This window comes from Stylophora pistillata, chromosome 1, assembly GCF_964205215.1.
Source record: "Stylophora pistillata chromosome 1, jaStyPist1.2, whole genome shotgun sequence".
Classification (NCBI taxonomy): domain Eukaryota; kingdom Metazoa; phylum Cnidaria; class Anthozoa; order Scleractinia; family Pocilloporidae; genus Stylophora; species Stylophora pistillata.
Window position 1 is genome coordinate 19526095 of NC_142519.1, and position 15898 is coordinate 19541992.

The 15898-nt window shown below is 37.0% G+C and overlaps 1 protein-coding gene and 3 long non-coding RNA genes across 6 annotated transcripts; 1 reads left to right on the forward strand and 3 right to left on the reverse strand.

The window, feature by feature from the left end:
* Positions 1-2186: 2186 nt before the first annotated feature.
* Positions 2187-4053, reverse strand: LOC111345605 (uncharacterized). Its single transcript, XR_002696297.2, has 3 exons — positions 3908-4053; positions 3263-3412; positions 2187-2790 (listed from the first exon to the last, which is right to left on the reverse strand). It is a non-coding gene; the product is annotated as an uncharacterized LOC111345605 (long non-coding RNA).
* A 3427-nt stretch (positions 4054-7480) lies between these two features.
* LOC148741569 (uncharacterized) lies at positions 7481-9898 on the reverse strand. Its single transcript, XR_015994441.1, has 3 exons — positions 9822-9898; positions 9287-9392; positions 7481-9070 (listed from the first exon to the last, which is right to left on the reverse strand). It is a non-coding gene; the product is annotated as an uncharacterized LOC148741569 (long non-coding RNA).
* On the forward strand, positions 9519-13183 carry LOC111345602 (neuropeptide FF receptor 2-like). 3 transcript variants are annotated; one of them, XM_022952885.2, is made up of 3 exons: positions 9519-9658; positions 9737-10492; positions 10723-13183. In XM_022952885.2, the coding sequence occupies exon 3, from the start codon at positions 10741-10743 to the stop codon at positions 11839-11841; it is 1101 nt and encodes a 366-aa protein (XP_022808620.2). In that variant the 5' UTR covers positions 9519-9658; positions 9737-10492; positions 10723-10740; the 3' UTR covers positions 11842-13183. The 3 variants fall into 3 exon arrangements, with proteins under 3 accessions (XP_022808620.2, XP_088598589.1, XP_088598581.1); XM_088742463.1 differs by having other exon boundaries at positions 9737-9782; XM_088742455.1 differs by having other exon boundaries at positions 9737-13183.
* On the reverse strand, positions 13001-14817 carry LOC148741570 (uncharacterized). Its single transcript, XR_015994442.1, has 2 exons — positions 14520-14817; positions 13001-13486 (listed from the first exon to the last, which is right to left on the reverse strand). It is a non-coding gene; the product is annotated as an uncharacterized LOC148741570 (long non-coding RNA).
* Between the last annotated feature and the right edge of the window lie 1081 nt (positions 14818-15898).

Consider the following 15898-nt stretch of genomic DNA (forward strand, 5'->3'; position numbering starts at 1 on the left):
ACTACTCAACTATTTTAAAACCGAATGCCTGGTCTTAAGAGTTCTTCGAGTGCATCTTAATTTTTAAGCCGTAACGTGATACCATAGCGCGTCTTAAAGAACCCCCTTTATATAAACCAACAAAAATTCGATACAAATATAAGAGTACTTGCTTTTCAACGCGAGGACACGATAAAATTCAACCTTCTATTTTAATTTAGTATAATTTCAGAGCTGAGCAAAGAGTTTCCAGCAATCTGGTTGGTCGAGCGGTTCCTTACATATGACGCTATGTAAACCGCTCCTCGCGGTTTATATAAAATGTTAAAATAAAATGTTATGATTTTAGAAATTTCTCTGTTGTTTATTTATTCGGTGAATATTGTCGAATAATCCCCTAGACTTCGTTTTGGGGATTATTCGACGATATTCACCTCGCCTTTGGCGAATAATTGTTAAATAACTGGGCGATTTTGGTTCGCACTTCGGTTTGTTAGAACCAACGTGTTTTCTGCACAAAATTCAGTATTATTATAAGGATGTACAAGTTCATATGTTCCTAATTTCTTAAATTTCCATGTTGTTCGTGTTCAACTGTGAGAAAGTATTCAACAAGAAAACAGAACATGACTCAGTTGGTTTGCAAACTAATGAATTATTCACTGATTTTCTTTTATTTGCATTTGATTCGCACCTTTGTCCGGAAAAATAAACGTACCTTACCAAAATTTCAAATCTTTCTGCGCAAATAACTGGATTTCTTGTTCTTCTGAGAATACTAGGAAACAAGGCGGAGTCGCACAAGGGCCTATTTGTGTTTGGTTAAGTGAAAAAAATTTGTCAAGTGGCTTAAGTGCGACCGTCAATCTTCAAAGGACCTGATCCTGGCTCGGAGGCCTCCAATTTTGGCAAAGCAAAAAATCCTGTCTTATTTTTCTTTTAGCTATTTAGCTGTCAATATGTTGTACAAGACGTGTTTGGATAAAATTTCAGTAAGGAAAAGTACTCCTGGCTAATCTACTTCGATGGCATGATTTTCCTCTTCCATCTGACCCTTTTTCTTTCGAAGGAAAGAGGAATTTGAGCACCGTTTTTATTCGAATGTCTTACTTGTACCCTTGGTCCATTTGATGGCAACGATTTAAAAAAACAGACGGCTTCAACGTGAACTTCTCCTTCCAGCGAAAATAGCGCAAGCGTGAAATGAAAACGCAAAAGAGCTCAAAGGATCAGCACCAAAAAAGAAATCCGTTCCTGCGTAGTACTGATTTGCTCAAGATATTTTTTATTAACACTTTTTAGAGCGAGATGGGTTTGCAATTAACGTGAAATTTTGCTCAAAAAATATTAGTTTGATGCGACCGCCGCCAAAATTTCGAAAATGCGAAATAACAATTACCGCTCACCATTAGTTCAATTCTTGTGTATTAGTCAAAAATTTGGTTCCTATATTTGCGTCCATTTTAGTGTGAACTGCTTTCAACGATTTGCGAATTAACTTTCCTTCGTCCGTTTCCATCGAATAAAATCTACTCGAAATATGAAACTATATTTCCCCATAAATTTCAACTGGTTTATATAACAGTAAGTATCGATTTAATCAGTTTTTAGAAAAGCTCTTGACCTGGCATTCCAGTTTTAAACATAACTTCTACACTAAACCGACCTCAGCTGATTGCACAAAGAAGTAGATACGAGTTATAACATGGCACTGTTTCCTTCTTAAATGTTATCAACTGCTTCTTTTTAGAGCAAATTAAAAGTTCTCACCGATTCGGTTCATTTCAAGAATAAATGTCCAGTTAGAAATTATCATGTTTTTGGCCGACATCTGTCGAAACTGTTGACTGGCCTGAGCGAAAGTCGTCGTTCGAGTTAATTGTAGTGTCTTTGTAAGTTTAATATTACAACTTTGGTTCGTAAAAGTGATTACTCAGTTTTGCAGTAAGGTAAAAAGTGACTGTCAAACTAAATTTGCAGTTGATCAGTTGATAAAGTTGGTTTGTTCTGTTGGTTACCGGAGGGATTTGAAGTCGTTTGTAAGGTGCGGGTAGTTGTTGTCATCTGTTGCAGAGTCTTTTTTAACGGTTAGTGAACAAGGTTACTTCTCACAGTCAGTCGTTGAAAAGAGGGGAATGAAGGTTTAACATTGAGCAACGTACCAGTCAGTAGTATAGTATAGTTTGTTCATCAGTTCTATTTTTATAAAAAAATGTAACTATTAAGACTAATTTGACTCTTCAAAAATATTTAGTTTGAATTTCTTCAGGTCTGTTGTTAGAGTGCCACCTTAACAAATATCACCTTTGTGCAACATCAACTGGGGTTTAACTGTGGTACAAACTGTTAAGCAGACAAAAACATTGAGCGATGGGTACCTACATAAAAATTCTGCGATTTCAGTTTCAACTTTCTGTAGCCAGGTCTAAATAAATTTCCAGATGTTACATGTACTTTTGGTTATTTTGATGAAATGAGATCGTCAGAGAAAAATTGCATCGAATTATTGCCAGCAGTTCAAGTAAATCATACTATCGCTCAAGGTCTGCAAAACAATCCCTATCCAAAAATGGCGGCTAATTGAAAACTATTCACTCACCGGGTAACCAGATTTATCCATTCCATGACTCTTCATGAAAGACTAAAGACTTCGTACAATAACAAGACCTATAAAGAGCCACCATTTTTGCTAATGTTACTGAATAATTTCAAAGTTCTTATCTTTACAGTATCCAATAACAATTCAGTCATTCCATTGTATCCTCTTGACCAGAATCTTTCCCTTCCATCCTTCTTGCAACTTTGCTTCTCCTAAAAAATGTAATAATGAATGTGATTAGGGAATACTCACTGTCTCAGAACGAAGATACACAATCTTGTGACCTTAAAATTTAAATTCCATGTAATTTCTTCGCACTAAAACACAATTATAGAGGAACGGAAAAACACCAAAACGTTTCGAAATATTATGTTGAATGAAGCGAAGGCCACGGAGTTATTTGTAGAAGAGTCGTCACATATCCACGTGGCCATATTCAACTTCAAATTGTCCTCCTTGAAATCTTTAATTCATTGATTTACCGAAAGATAACCAGGAATTTTTCTTGAAATATTTTAGAATAACAGGTCCTACTTTTCTCGAAATCAACACCCTAATTCAGTCAAACTTCGAGTTGAAAACAACTCGAATAAAGCGTTCGACTCGCACTCAGTCGTTTTAATGAGATACAAGTTTAGTTCTCTGAAGGAATTTAACACAATATTTTCCTAAAGAAATACTCACTTTGTGTTGTTAGTAACTCCAGAGTGCCTAAGTTGCCCTTCTGTGATGCTCCCACGTCTTCTTTACAGAGTACAACTTTATTTTCAGCACCTCCGAAGGAAAATCTTTGCTCTCGAACAGACAGCGTGGTTTGCTGAAAATCTACAATTCCTGATGAATATGGATTAGCAACTGCAACCAATTATTGAGTGATACGTCACTGGTCTGGTGCGGAGGAATAAGGGGCATTGTGTGAGATTAATTTACATGTGAGAAGAGAGAAAAAATCATTAATTGCACTGTATAAAATATTCTAGAGCGGGAAAAAATGGCGAAAATTATAGTTTAACTATCATAATGGCACTAATGTTTTATTTTTTAGCAGTATGAGGTTTTACGGAAGGACGTTGAATAAATGTCGTAGATTCCAGAAAAGAGAATAGGAAATAAAGCCTTTAATTGCATTGCTTTGATGAATGATGTCATGCTAGAGAGAATCTGAGAGAGGGAAGAAAGGGGGGGGAGGAGGGGGATTTGCGGAGTCTTATCGTCCGACACTTCCACCCTCAGGGCTCTTTCTTTCGTGTCCTCATATTGTTCTAGCGTGATAACGACGTAAGTGTTCAATAAGAAAAATTAAAAAGGTGATAATAAAGTTAAACGTACTCTCATTGGTGAAGATTTACATCGACCATTCATCTCTGGGCGAAGTGATGATAATACGGAGGCACTCATATTCAAAATGATGTTCGATGCTTTATATTTCTTTGATAGTCACCAAAGTGATTGCACTAAAAGAAAAAAAAAGACAGGGGGAATATTTAAACACCAGAGAGCCTCGGGGAGGGTCAGGTAGATTTTATCGACAGAATCAAAATCCTCCGACCCTCCACCCCCGGGGAGGATAACAAATGGCATTACCCGCAATTGTTAAATCTTACGGATAATAAAATGAAATTTCGCCTAAAAGCTGGGGCAAGAAGAGGGATAGAAAATCTTTTTAATATTAATTAAAGAAGACATTTTCCCATTTTGAAAGTTGATCTGGAGAGTCAACATTTGTTTGGATCAAGAATCATGAAAGCGTGCCCTATATCTTTTCTTGGATATTGCCTGCATCAAGAAGCTCGCACTATTCCAAGAGCGAAGCTAGAGGAATATTGTTGGCTTCTCGCAGAAAAATATGTCCGCCAAAAACTATGCTAGAATAATTTCGCACCAGATTAAGGTTACTGTTTTTTACACATCTACTTCGTCTATGCCAAATACTTCATCCTTTAATTCCCACTTAAATTCGGGGCTTATGACCGAAGAGAACACCAATCGTTTTAAACGTCGGCTCGTAAAATTGATTTTCAATTTGCCATCTGTTCTTGTCAAGAGGAGTTGCACCAATATTTAACCATTCATCATTTCAACACTCAGGCATATGCTCCAAGGTGATCATTCACTCCTTTATAGTCCGAGAAATTAAATAGTAAATCTAGCTAATGCACTTTCTCATCAACATCATAAATGACAAACATGAGAAGATCTTTTGCATTTTTAATTTATTTTTCTCTTTACCTCACACCAATAATCTTTAGAGCCTTATTCAAAACACATACGAGGGACTAAGCAGAAATTATAGCTATCGAGATAACAGTTATAAATATTTGCATAACGAGAACATGAAATGCAGAACCTTAGATTTTCAGACGATAAAAAAAATTATTCATATAGGTCCCAAAGTAAAGTCATTAGTTACCTGCAAATTTTAAAATAATTTTTCCTTCGCAAGCTTAAGTTATCATTATTGCTTGCAATTTCCCTCAATATTGATCCCTGAACTATAACCATCCCAATCTACGCTCTTTACGCGCCTTTATTATCCATTACAGAGTCTGCGCAGTCTCTGCGTTAACGCATGCCTACCGAACACGGAATTTGCTTTTTACGCAAGAAATGAAGAAGAGTAAAGTGGCAATTTTATACTCCGTTATAGTATTAATCTTGTTACTTTGCAAGTCGTATCAGCAGCCGAAGTTACTAATTCATATACAAACTTTCTCACGATAGTTGTTCTGAAAATCCATATTTATAATTTCATTGATATATAAGTGCAGTTTCCTAACGTTTCAATTTTGTCAAAATAGTAAAAACCATGCACAAAACCATGATTGGTTTTTTTTCATTGCAAAGATTCAACAAGGATATTAAAAATCCGTTTGCAGAAATAAAACGGAGACGAACAACAGCGGAAACGTCCCGACTTAAAGATGAGGGAAACTTGATAGAATCGCCAAGACTTGGTATAACGCGTTTCCGCAAAAAGTAAATGTAGCGGAAACGTGAAGCTCTATGTTTCCGTCACATTTAATGCGGAAACGTGGGATTTCGTCCTGTGTTTATAACAATGCGTAAGTTATCGCAGTACCATCAACCTGTACCTGTTATAGCAGTACCATCAACCAAAAAAAAAAAGCAAAACCAAAAACAAACAAGCAAGATAGAAAAATAGCAAATGTATAATCCTAAAAGCCACTTGGAATTTTTTACTATGAAATCAGGCCTTGTTATTAGTGCTTTTCATGTAGGACAGAGTTTTCACCCACCTGGTTTTTTTTTTCTTTTTCTTAAATTTTCAATCAATCTTACGAAATGAGATCATTTTCATTAAGCCTTGTTCATCCCTGTCTTTTCATTACTAGAAAGTGAACCAAACTATTACTGGAAATCAGGGGCTAGATGCAATAAATATGGTTTTTTTTATCAAGACTGAACAGTTGCTACAGTGGAGACTCAGAGACGCTGAAGCGTTTTACGAAGTGGGGAGGGGTGAGGGGGTTATCTCTCACCCACCTATGTGCATACCCATACTCAAATTTTCCAAAATGCCCTTTGCGTTGTACGTTGGCACAAGTAAACCTCTTTGCAATCTTAACAGTTTCTAGTTTGTCCGTAATCGATTTGCGATTACGTGGCGGGGCGGGGGGGAGCGTGCCCCAAAAAAATTTTCTTGGGAGGTTTCCAGCCCCCCTGTCCCTCCTGCTCCGCCACCTATGGCCAACTAAAGTTCTGCGGTTAGCTCATCTGTAGAGGGACGCTTGAAGACAACTGCATACATAGTTATATTTTTAGAGTTATAGCTGGTGATAACAGGGAACTGGCGATAAATAAGAACTAGCGAAACATATTTGACAGTGTGCCGCCGAAACAACGCATGTCTAATGACAAATGTGATCTAAGATCATAAAATTTTACTGATGGATGAAAAAGTGGCTGAAATTAAGATGGCGTACAAAAAGCTTGCGTATTTATTGATATTAATTATACCGTTCTATGCCGATATGCCGTTTACCATTTCAGTATTTATGGACCTTCTATACTAACCTTGTAGATCTCGAATTTGAATATTCGACCGCCGAAAAACACAATATCGATGATCTGCGCCGCTGGAAGGATTAAAACCAGTCCTTTTCTTCAAACACTGCGCTTCGGAAATAGCTTCTTAAAGACCAATTACAGCACAATAAATGGTGACATTCCGGGCGAAAGGAAAAATATATGCTTTTAAAGAAGAATGTAAATAAAAAAAAGGGAAAAGTATAAGAAAATTCGGCTATAGCTCGAACTCTAGACCTCTAAAGAAGAGAAGACGTATCCAAAGCGCCAAGTGTACATAATGTAACCTACTAGATTCGTTCAATATAAAATAATGCCTGTTATATTTGCGTTAAATTTATACCCTGTTCTCGGCCCTGTTGATGGACCGAACTCTTTTCTAGCCAAGCCCTTATTTTGACACAATTCGGCATTGACAAGAGCTAATTTGGATATATCAAAAAAGTTGAAGTGGTAAATTGGCCACCGTAACGATTCGAAAAGCTGACGTTTCGAGCGTTAGCCCTTCGTCGGAGCGAATAGAGGAATTGTGGGTTGTGTGTGCTTTCAAAGGCAGAGAATGGAGCTACGTTATTGGTGGGAACATGGCAACGAGAAAAACAAGAATAAATTAGTGGAATGAAAAGCGTTCGTTGATCCCTGTGGGATTTAGACTGCCGGTTTGAAAGATGAGCTTTTGTTCAAGATTTTTACGGCTTTCCGTGCTACCTAAGTGTAAGGAAAGACCGCAGATTACCATATGTTGCTTAGAATGACTAGGTAAATTAAAATGTCTAGCGACACAATTCCTCTATTCGCTCCGACGAAGGGTTAACGCTCGAAACGTCAGCTTTTCGAATCGTTACGGTGGCTAATTTACCACTTCAACTTTGTTGATGTATCGAAATTATTTCGTTACTCCCACCGACGCAGCCCCAAACAGTTTCTTTCGAGACTATCAGCCTTTATTGACAAGAGCTGTTCATCAGGAGATACAAAGAAGAATTTGAAAGCTTTTGGAAAGGCAAAATGATTTAATAGATCTTCACGCTTTATTATACATGCATCAACATTTTGCAAGTCAAATCAATTTCACATTTTTCTTTTTCTTTTAGAACTTTTGGTCCTAACCAAGTTAAACAGAAAACTGAACAGTAGTCAGTATAAAGAATTCAAATTAAGAAAAAATTCCCCAAAACAAAACAGCGTTGACAAAAACCTACCTCTAACACGCCAATCACAGGGTTTCATGTCCAGCGGTATGTTGTTTCTGTTGACATTGCGGCCATTACTGGTTTTGCATCCACTACTGCCATTTTTTTCACATTCCCGTAAAACCGAACGTCTTAATTCTGTAATCCGAGTAATGTTGAAGGGTTGTTTTTCCTTTAAAATTCAGTTAAAAAAGCGGACGGTTTTATTTCCAACAAACTATTTCCATTTTCAGCCGTTTTGTACGCCATGTTAGATTTCTACATTTTTCCCTCAGTCTCTCTCGGTCAATGGGACGAGCAACCTCGTTCCCAGCTTTCAAGATGGCGGTCAGAGGAAGGGCGTTGGGTCGATCTATAATGATTCCACTGGAAATGCTTCCCAAACTAAAGTAATTTCAAAATAGGGCGTACATGCACCTGCATTGTGAACTCTAGAATATCTTCGGTGACTTACTGGTTGTAATGGATGATGGGATCACTTCCACTAAAGTTTTTCCATCGCCTCCGAAACAGAGAACAACAATTTTGCATGAAATAACTTTTATCACCATTTGTACCGTGACCGGTACCAGTCAATAATTAGGTGAAATTAATTTTACAACCATTTAAATTTAAAAAACTAGTATTTAGGTTTAAAAGTTTTGAATAAACTATCATTATTATCCAGTTTGTAAAAAAAACGTCTGAAATGTATTTCCATCCATCACCTGCCCTGCAATGATGTAATGAAATTCAATTTTTCAAGTTTTTCTGCAGGACAATGGGCCTTTTATGAGAGCCTTAATTGTTTACTTTTTTTCTAATTTTTCAATCATTCATTGAACTATTTTATGTAGCGGCATGAACTGTGGTGGTATTGGTCAGTAATACCGCCACAGATACTTTAAAACTATCTAAAATATTATGTTATCACAAGGCTGAAAGGCTTATGATGGAGTGATCATGAATTGCAGTTGTTCAGTACTTGACCAGTTTCCATATTTGGTCTTTGGTATTGGTCAGTAATACCGCGACAAATACTTTAAAACTATCTAAAATATTATGTTATCACAAGGCTGAAAGACTTATGATGGAGTGATCATGAATTGCGGTTGTTCAGTACTTGACCAGTTTCCATATTTGGTCTTTATCGCAGGCAGCCAGTGCTTTTGCTGAATTGGTCATTTCCCAAACAGGAACTATCTGTACTCGACAATTCCTTCATCCTTCCCTATCAAAATTTTCGAAAAAAAGCCATGGTTCTTGTAGGTGTCTGAAAAAAAATTAAAACAAAAAAACAATTAAAAAATTAAGTATCGATGGTATTCGAATCCGACTTTTGGCAAAGAATTTCCCGAGACATTGGCGGGTCTTCGGCTTCGTCGCTACGCGCTCCGTCAGGGTATTTACAGGAGCGCACGTAGAATGTCAACTTGTACGTGCGAGGGTAAAAATAAGCTAAACAGCTCTATTATCTATTCATGCTTGCCTTCTTTTGTTTTGCGTCTCACATCAAGTGGCATCTGAGACACTCGTGGAGCGGAAGGCCACGACAACGGACTTGTAAGGCTCTTAGGAAAATATATTATGACCACCTAATAACGGAAATTTCAACAGCTTATCAACCGCATATAACTCATTTAATTAGTAAGATGCTCTCCTAAAAGTCAATTAATATTGCACCACGAAAGTATTTAGTTTCTATTTCGGTAAAAAAATACCGATTCTTACACACAAGGTTAAATACTCAACAAGGTACATGAACCTGTTAAAGCACTTTTTTAACTGTGTAATCTGAACACAGGTGGATAAGAAAAGAGGCCAATGAGAACTAAAAGAAGTACACGTATCTGGCTAAGAGGTAAACTGTCGTTACAATAAATGCATTTGGTACAAGCTCATTTGAATAAACCGTTCTTCCATATCTGAACATTTTTAGCGAGAGATGCAGCTAGGAAATTCTGTTTCTATCGACAACGAATAAGGTAAGTCTCTTTCCTTAGGTTTATTTAAGGATATCTCACCTCTTCGTACCATTTTTTTCGAACCGGTATCGGCGATGGAATTGTTAAACTTTGTTACTGAAAGCAATGTGTTTATGATGCACAACGCCGATTAGACCAGAGCAGCTGGTGAATTGGATCCCATTGATCGACTGGTTTGCCCAAGGTATTTTGGAATCTTCTTCATTTTTTATCTTTTAAGGGTTTATCCTTTAATGCTTCAAAAACCCCAAGGCATATTTTCTGAATAGGACTTAGTGTTATGGCTTAGCTCAAAGCACACATTTTTTCTCTTGTAAACGGTAACCAACCACACAAGATCCTCCCCTGCGTTTTTTGTTAACCAGATTTCTCGAATACTGCTGAGATCGTTAAGTTTGAAACCATAGTTTCAATATTGTTTGACAAGTTACAATTCAGTCATGGATTATCGACCAAAAAAAGCTTTTAAAGAAGATGAAATTGTTTTTCTGACTTTTTACTGTTATTAGTATTATCATATTGTTTGTATCTAATTTGCATATTTTAGAGGTTTGAATTGCAAAACAGTTCATCTCTAGAGTAAAAAAAAATTGGCACTTCGTCCACCCAGAAGAATAAACTCCTTCAGTTTTAGGTTTTGTGTTATGCAATTTTTAGTACATTTTGGTGTACACTGTACGCTGTAGATTCTTGTTCTCGTCAGAGGAAAGGTAAGGCAGGCAAATACTACGGGCTAGGAATGAACTGATTTCTTATCCTTCAATGTCGCTGAAACGAAATTAGTAAAAATTAGAAAAATCACCAGAAAGGCAAAAACAGAGGAAAATATCGTGTAAGTTACAAACTTCATTTCATGAAATTTAAATATATAGGAATCAATCGGGAAAGATGCACTAGTATTGATTATTTCTCCGATTATGTTCTTGTGTTCTTTTTACAGGAGGCGCCGTTCCTTCAAATGTCAAACACGACTATGAAAAATATGGCCAATTTCTCTGCCTCTACTGGATCGAATTCAGACGTCGATCCTTTGCTCGTTTCCCAGTTAGTCATCTTTGCAGTCATAGCACCCTTTATTGTGGTGGGAAATGTTTTCATTTGTTGGATAGAACTAACGAGGAAAGTACGCCGAAGCAGCAGCTACTTTATACTGAATCTTGCTATCAGTGACTTAGCGGTGGGCCTCGTGAGTATTCCACTCGACATCACCGAACTTCTCGCAGACCACTGGCCGTTCTACGGTTTCGTCTGTAAAACAGTCTACCCTTTTCAAACTGTTCTTATGGCTGTGTCCGTTATCACTCTGCTTTGTATGACTGTGGAACGTTACAGAGCAGTTGTTACACCTTTTAAGAGTAAGCCAACAAGCAGATGTATTATTAAAGTCATTATCTCTGCATGGGCAACGAGTTTTCTATTGGTTACCCCATACACCCTAGTTTTAAGAATGAAGAATGACGAGTGTGTGGAAGATTGGCCAAGTCGAGATCACGTCAAGACCTACACCGTTAGCGTTTTCTCAGTGCTGTATCTTTTACCGCTAACCCTCATCACCATCTTCTACACAAAAATTGGTCTTTATGTGCGAATGGAGGCCCGAAGGTGGAAATCATTGGTAAGATATTATCATGGTACTTCAATACGTCAGGTGCAGGACATTGCACAATTACGGCACATGCAGAATACTAAACTTATAAAAGCTTTCGTAGCTGCGGTTATGGTATTCGCAGTATGTCAGCTACCCACCCACGTCTTTTGGCTTTTGCATGATTTCGGCACTGAAAGCAAATGGGAACGCATGGATGTTATAATACCATTTGCTCACATTCTAACTTATTTAAATAGTGCCATTGATCCATTCATCTTTGGAAGCCTTGATGCACAGTTTCTACGAAAGAAAGTAAGATCGTTGTTTGGCATTCAGCGCTCGGAAAAACACAGCTGCAGATGTCGTGCCTCAGGTAATGAAAAACACCGTAAAGGAAGGAAAGAGTCATCATCGAGTGTAGGGGCTGAGATACAAAGATTTTGGAACCACTTAAAGGAGACTAATGTTTAGTGTAGGTAGTTAGAAGTGCCCACTTTCAGTGAATACCAGTTAATCTTCAGTTGTGACCACCAAGTACGTTTTGGGTGAAATAGGTTACGGAAGGAAAACTCTGAAACTCTGAGGAAGACAATACTTGTGAACCTTCTTTGGAAGATTTTGTCTATAGCGAAGTATTAGAGATATCTGAAGTAAAAACATACTCCGTATCCAAAGAGACAGTGCAAATCACATTATAACAAAGGGTATAATATAATCTGATCATTATCGTTCAAATCCAATCACCAGCGTACTTCTCTAGAAAGTTAAAATAAGTTGGGATGCAATGCGCACTGTCATTGGTTGAAAGAGCGTGTTATCAGAGTACAAAACACGAAGCTGAGCTAAAGTTGTCCCGTCATATGGCAGTTTAAAAAATGTCCGAACATTTCCCGGACTTTTTACTAGTTTTTTTTCGCCGATTAAAAGTGAAATTTCGGAGCAAGCAAGCCGGCCAGTAGCAACAGAAGAACTAAACAAAGGTTTGTAAACAAACCGCCGTAGCTGACTTTATCATAACATGAGCAGAGGCAAAAAACGAAATGGACTGTCCGAATTTCTGCATTTTGAAAGTTTCCATGCTCACTTAGATTGTAAGCTTACATACTTACATTACAAAGGGGATTAAGAATTATTTATCTCGCGATTCGTTATTAACGCTTATTCATGCTTTTATCACTAGTCGTTTAGACTATTGTGATGGACTTTTGTATGGCCTTCCTAAGTCGCAAATAGCCAAATTGCAACGTGTGCAGAATTCTGCGGCTAGACTTGTACTGAGTTTAAGTAAGTATTCGCGTATTTCTCCTGCGCTTTGTCAACTTCACTGGTTACCAGTACAACATCGTGTTCATTTTAAGATCATAATTTTAACATTTAAAGCTATTCATGGATGGGCGCCTAGGTATATCATTGAACTAATTAACGTCAAGCCTAGGTCTGCATATAATCTTAGATCAAATCAAAGTTTATTACTTGACCCTCCTAAGGGGAAAATGTTTGCCACGTTTGGGGACAGATCATTCTCTGCTGCTGCCCCGTACTAATAGAATGCTCTACCAGCTGAATTACGTGATATTCAATCATTTTCCATTTTTAAATGTAAGCTGAAAACTTATTTATTTTGTGCAGCTTTCTCAAAGTACCCTGTCTGACAATTACTTTTATTAGTATTACTAATTAAGTTCCTTATTAAGATCCTTATTCCTAATTAAGATCCTTATTACGGATTTTCCATATTATTCTTATTTTTAACATACATTGTTAATATTAATGTACATGTAATTAGTTTTATAAATTTGAATTTACTGTAGTATTCTAAGTTGTTAAGCGCTGTTGATCATTGAATGAAAATAGCGCTCTAGAAGTTATTAAATTAAATTAAATTAAATACCGTAATAAAACTCAAACCAGGCAGCTAACACTCGTTTAATATATATATATATGTATATAGCTTCGTGTTAAATAATTCCAAGTATACATATTTGAAGTGATGAGTTTATATTTACATCTCACCCAAAACATTTTAATATTGAAAAGTTTCGACTCAACCATTTCTCAAATACAGCCATCGTACTCGCTAAGGAGCTGCCATTTTTAACGATTTCTCAAAAGAAGCCTGAAAAAGAAAGAAAAAAGAATAAGAGAGACAAACTTCAGCTTTCGACGGGATTGAAATCTGTACCTCCCAGATACTTGTTGGCGCTACCACCAACTGAGCTACTGAGCGATCTGACTGCAAGGATCTGAAAAAAATTGTATTTTCTTGAAACTAAAGAAGCTCTTCGTTTTTTGAGGTAACGTTGAAAGAAAATTATTTGAAAGTAAGAATTCATTCCGTATTAGCATGGTTTAGCCCGATGGTCCGGGCTGTTGGAAGTCTCTGGAGGTTTGCGGAACAAAGTCGGGGGAACCAAATTAAACCCAATTAATTAGAATTAGCTCGATATTCGAAGTAACGAAAGTTTGAGGTGAACTGAGGAATATTATTGGTCATATGGGTTTGGTGGCTCAAACAGAGACATACGTAAAGCACCTTGGTTTTCGCTGATGGCATCCTTTCCGTTCGTAACATTGTTGGAATTTTTTGAAAATTGCGAGATAATTTGAAAAGAATGTCGGCCTTTAAGATATTATCATCAGGCAACACCTTTCATGACTCACAAAGAATGAATGTTTGTTATAATTATGGTTAGAAAATACCACAATAAATACTACAATTAATAATATAATATAATAAAGCCAACAACAATCTGAACTGAGGAAGCCTTGGGGTTGGACTAGCTAAGTTCACCGAATAGAATTACGTTTTTGCAGTTTTGAAACTAAATCCTCAACAACTCCAACGTATGTTTTAAGTTCCGAATAAAGATTGGTTCAAGCTCTTTAACTCCTCAGCTGCGACACATGCATTCATACGAACACTTTGTCTTTTTCTCAGCTGTTGACTTAAAAATCTAAGGAATCGCCATAATTGTCTAAAGATCTTACTAAGAGGCATCAACTTGGAAACTTCGCTTTGAAGCTCGGTAATTGGCTTTAAGAGACATTTTAAGACATACAGTTTAAATTTTACCTTGAAATAAATAGCTCCGGTACGCACGAATTAAAAATGAATTTTCATGGCATATGGCATAAAGTGTTTATGATACCTTTGCTATGGAAGAAGAATTTCCTCCCTTAATAAGTGCCAAGGAGATAAAAGTCAACCACAGATGATGTTTTATGGTGTCAGAAATGGCGAATTGGTCACTTCTTAATAAATTGAACACTTGTCTCATCTTAATTGCACGAATGTGTTTCACTTGGAAAAAAGGTTTCACTTTGTTTCAACAGCTGTATTTGGTTCTCAAAGGCAATTATAAACACATGAACATGTTACAAATTGGATGATTGTCTAAACTTTTACTCCTTTTCGAATTATTTTACCAGCCTATCCAACTGAGGAAGGTTAGAGTTGCTCAGTTTCAAAGTAACGAAAAATAGTTAACTTGACCTAGAAGAGCCTGGAATAGTTTCTTCGCTATATCATCTCAGCTAGAAATACGTATTTTCTTATGCATAAGAAAGTTTCATTTATTTTCTCAATAACTGTTTACAGAATGACCTGAAACACTTGTTAAATAACATATTTGTTCATCATGATGCCTCTCATATCGTCGATAAACACATTTCAACGCCATACTCTAAAGGAAAATTGAGTAAATCATGTCCACTGAGTTTTTGATAAAAGTCGGTGTCATTTCATCGCAATTCCAGATGGCCCAATGCCAACAATACGAACGTAAAATACTTCTCTCAACTTGTTAACTTTAAGGTTAGGGGACAACTTGTCAGTCTGCGATGTTAGTTCACCTGAGCTATCACCTAATGGCAAATTGAGAGCTACGTGACGCGTATATTTCAACACTGTCAGAAACGTTTGGAAAATGAAGTCAAAGGACATTTCAAGACGACAGAGAAGACCCACGAATATCCCGCCCACCCACAAATGGGAAATGAAAAAGGTGACACGTGTACATATAAGTGTAATGGGTTGCTAATTTTAATTTCAACAAATGCGAATGACGTCGCTGCTGAAAGGTTAGCGCGTTAAAAAAAAAAAGCCGATAGGTTATGTTCGTAACCGGCTTCCGAATGAATGTTGTTCTGCTCCTTAGGAAAAGAACCTGTAAAAAGCTTCAAAAGCTCCAAAATCGCGCAGCCTGTTCATTAATTGCAGTGTAGTAGTTATCATACTATGGATCTCCATGGTCTCTATGGGTTAACCGTTAGCCGTAAAACGGCCAAAACATGTAGCCTATAGACCTAAAAATTGACAAATTTAACCATTCATCTTAATTTAAAAAGGGTAAGCCGTAGGAACACGTATGGTGATAACAATGGAATGATGTTAACCGTTAGCCGTAAAATGGCCAGAATTTTAATTGTTGACCGTAAAAGCCATCACCCCTTTGAGACCCTGACACTAGAGTTGCGGAAACTCTCTTGTTAAAGATGAGAAAAGAAAGCAACATGTATTACGGGAACG

Excerpts from the sequence above, each read along its gene's own strand:
- LOC111345602 (XM_088742455.1), top strand. The coding sequence starts at position 10,636 with ATGAAATTTAAATATATAGGAATCAATCGGGAAAGATGCACTAGTATT.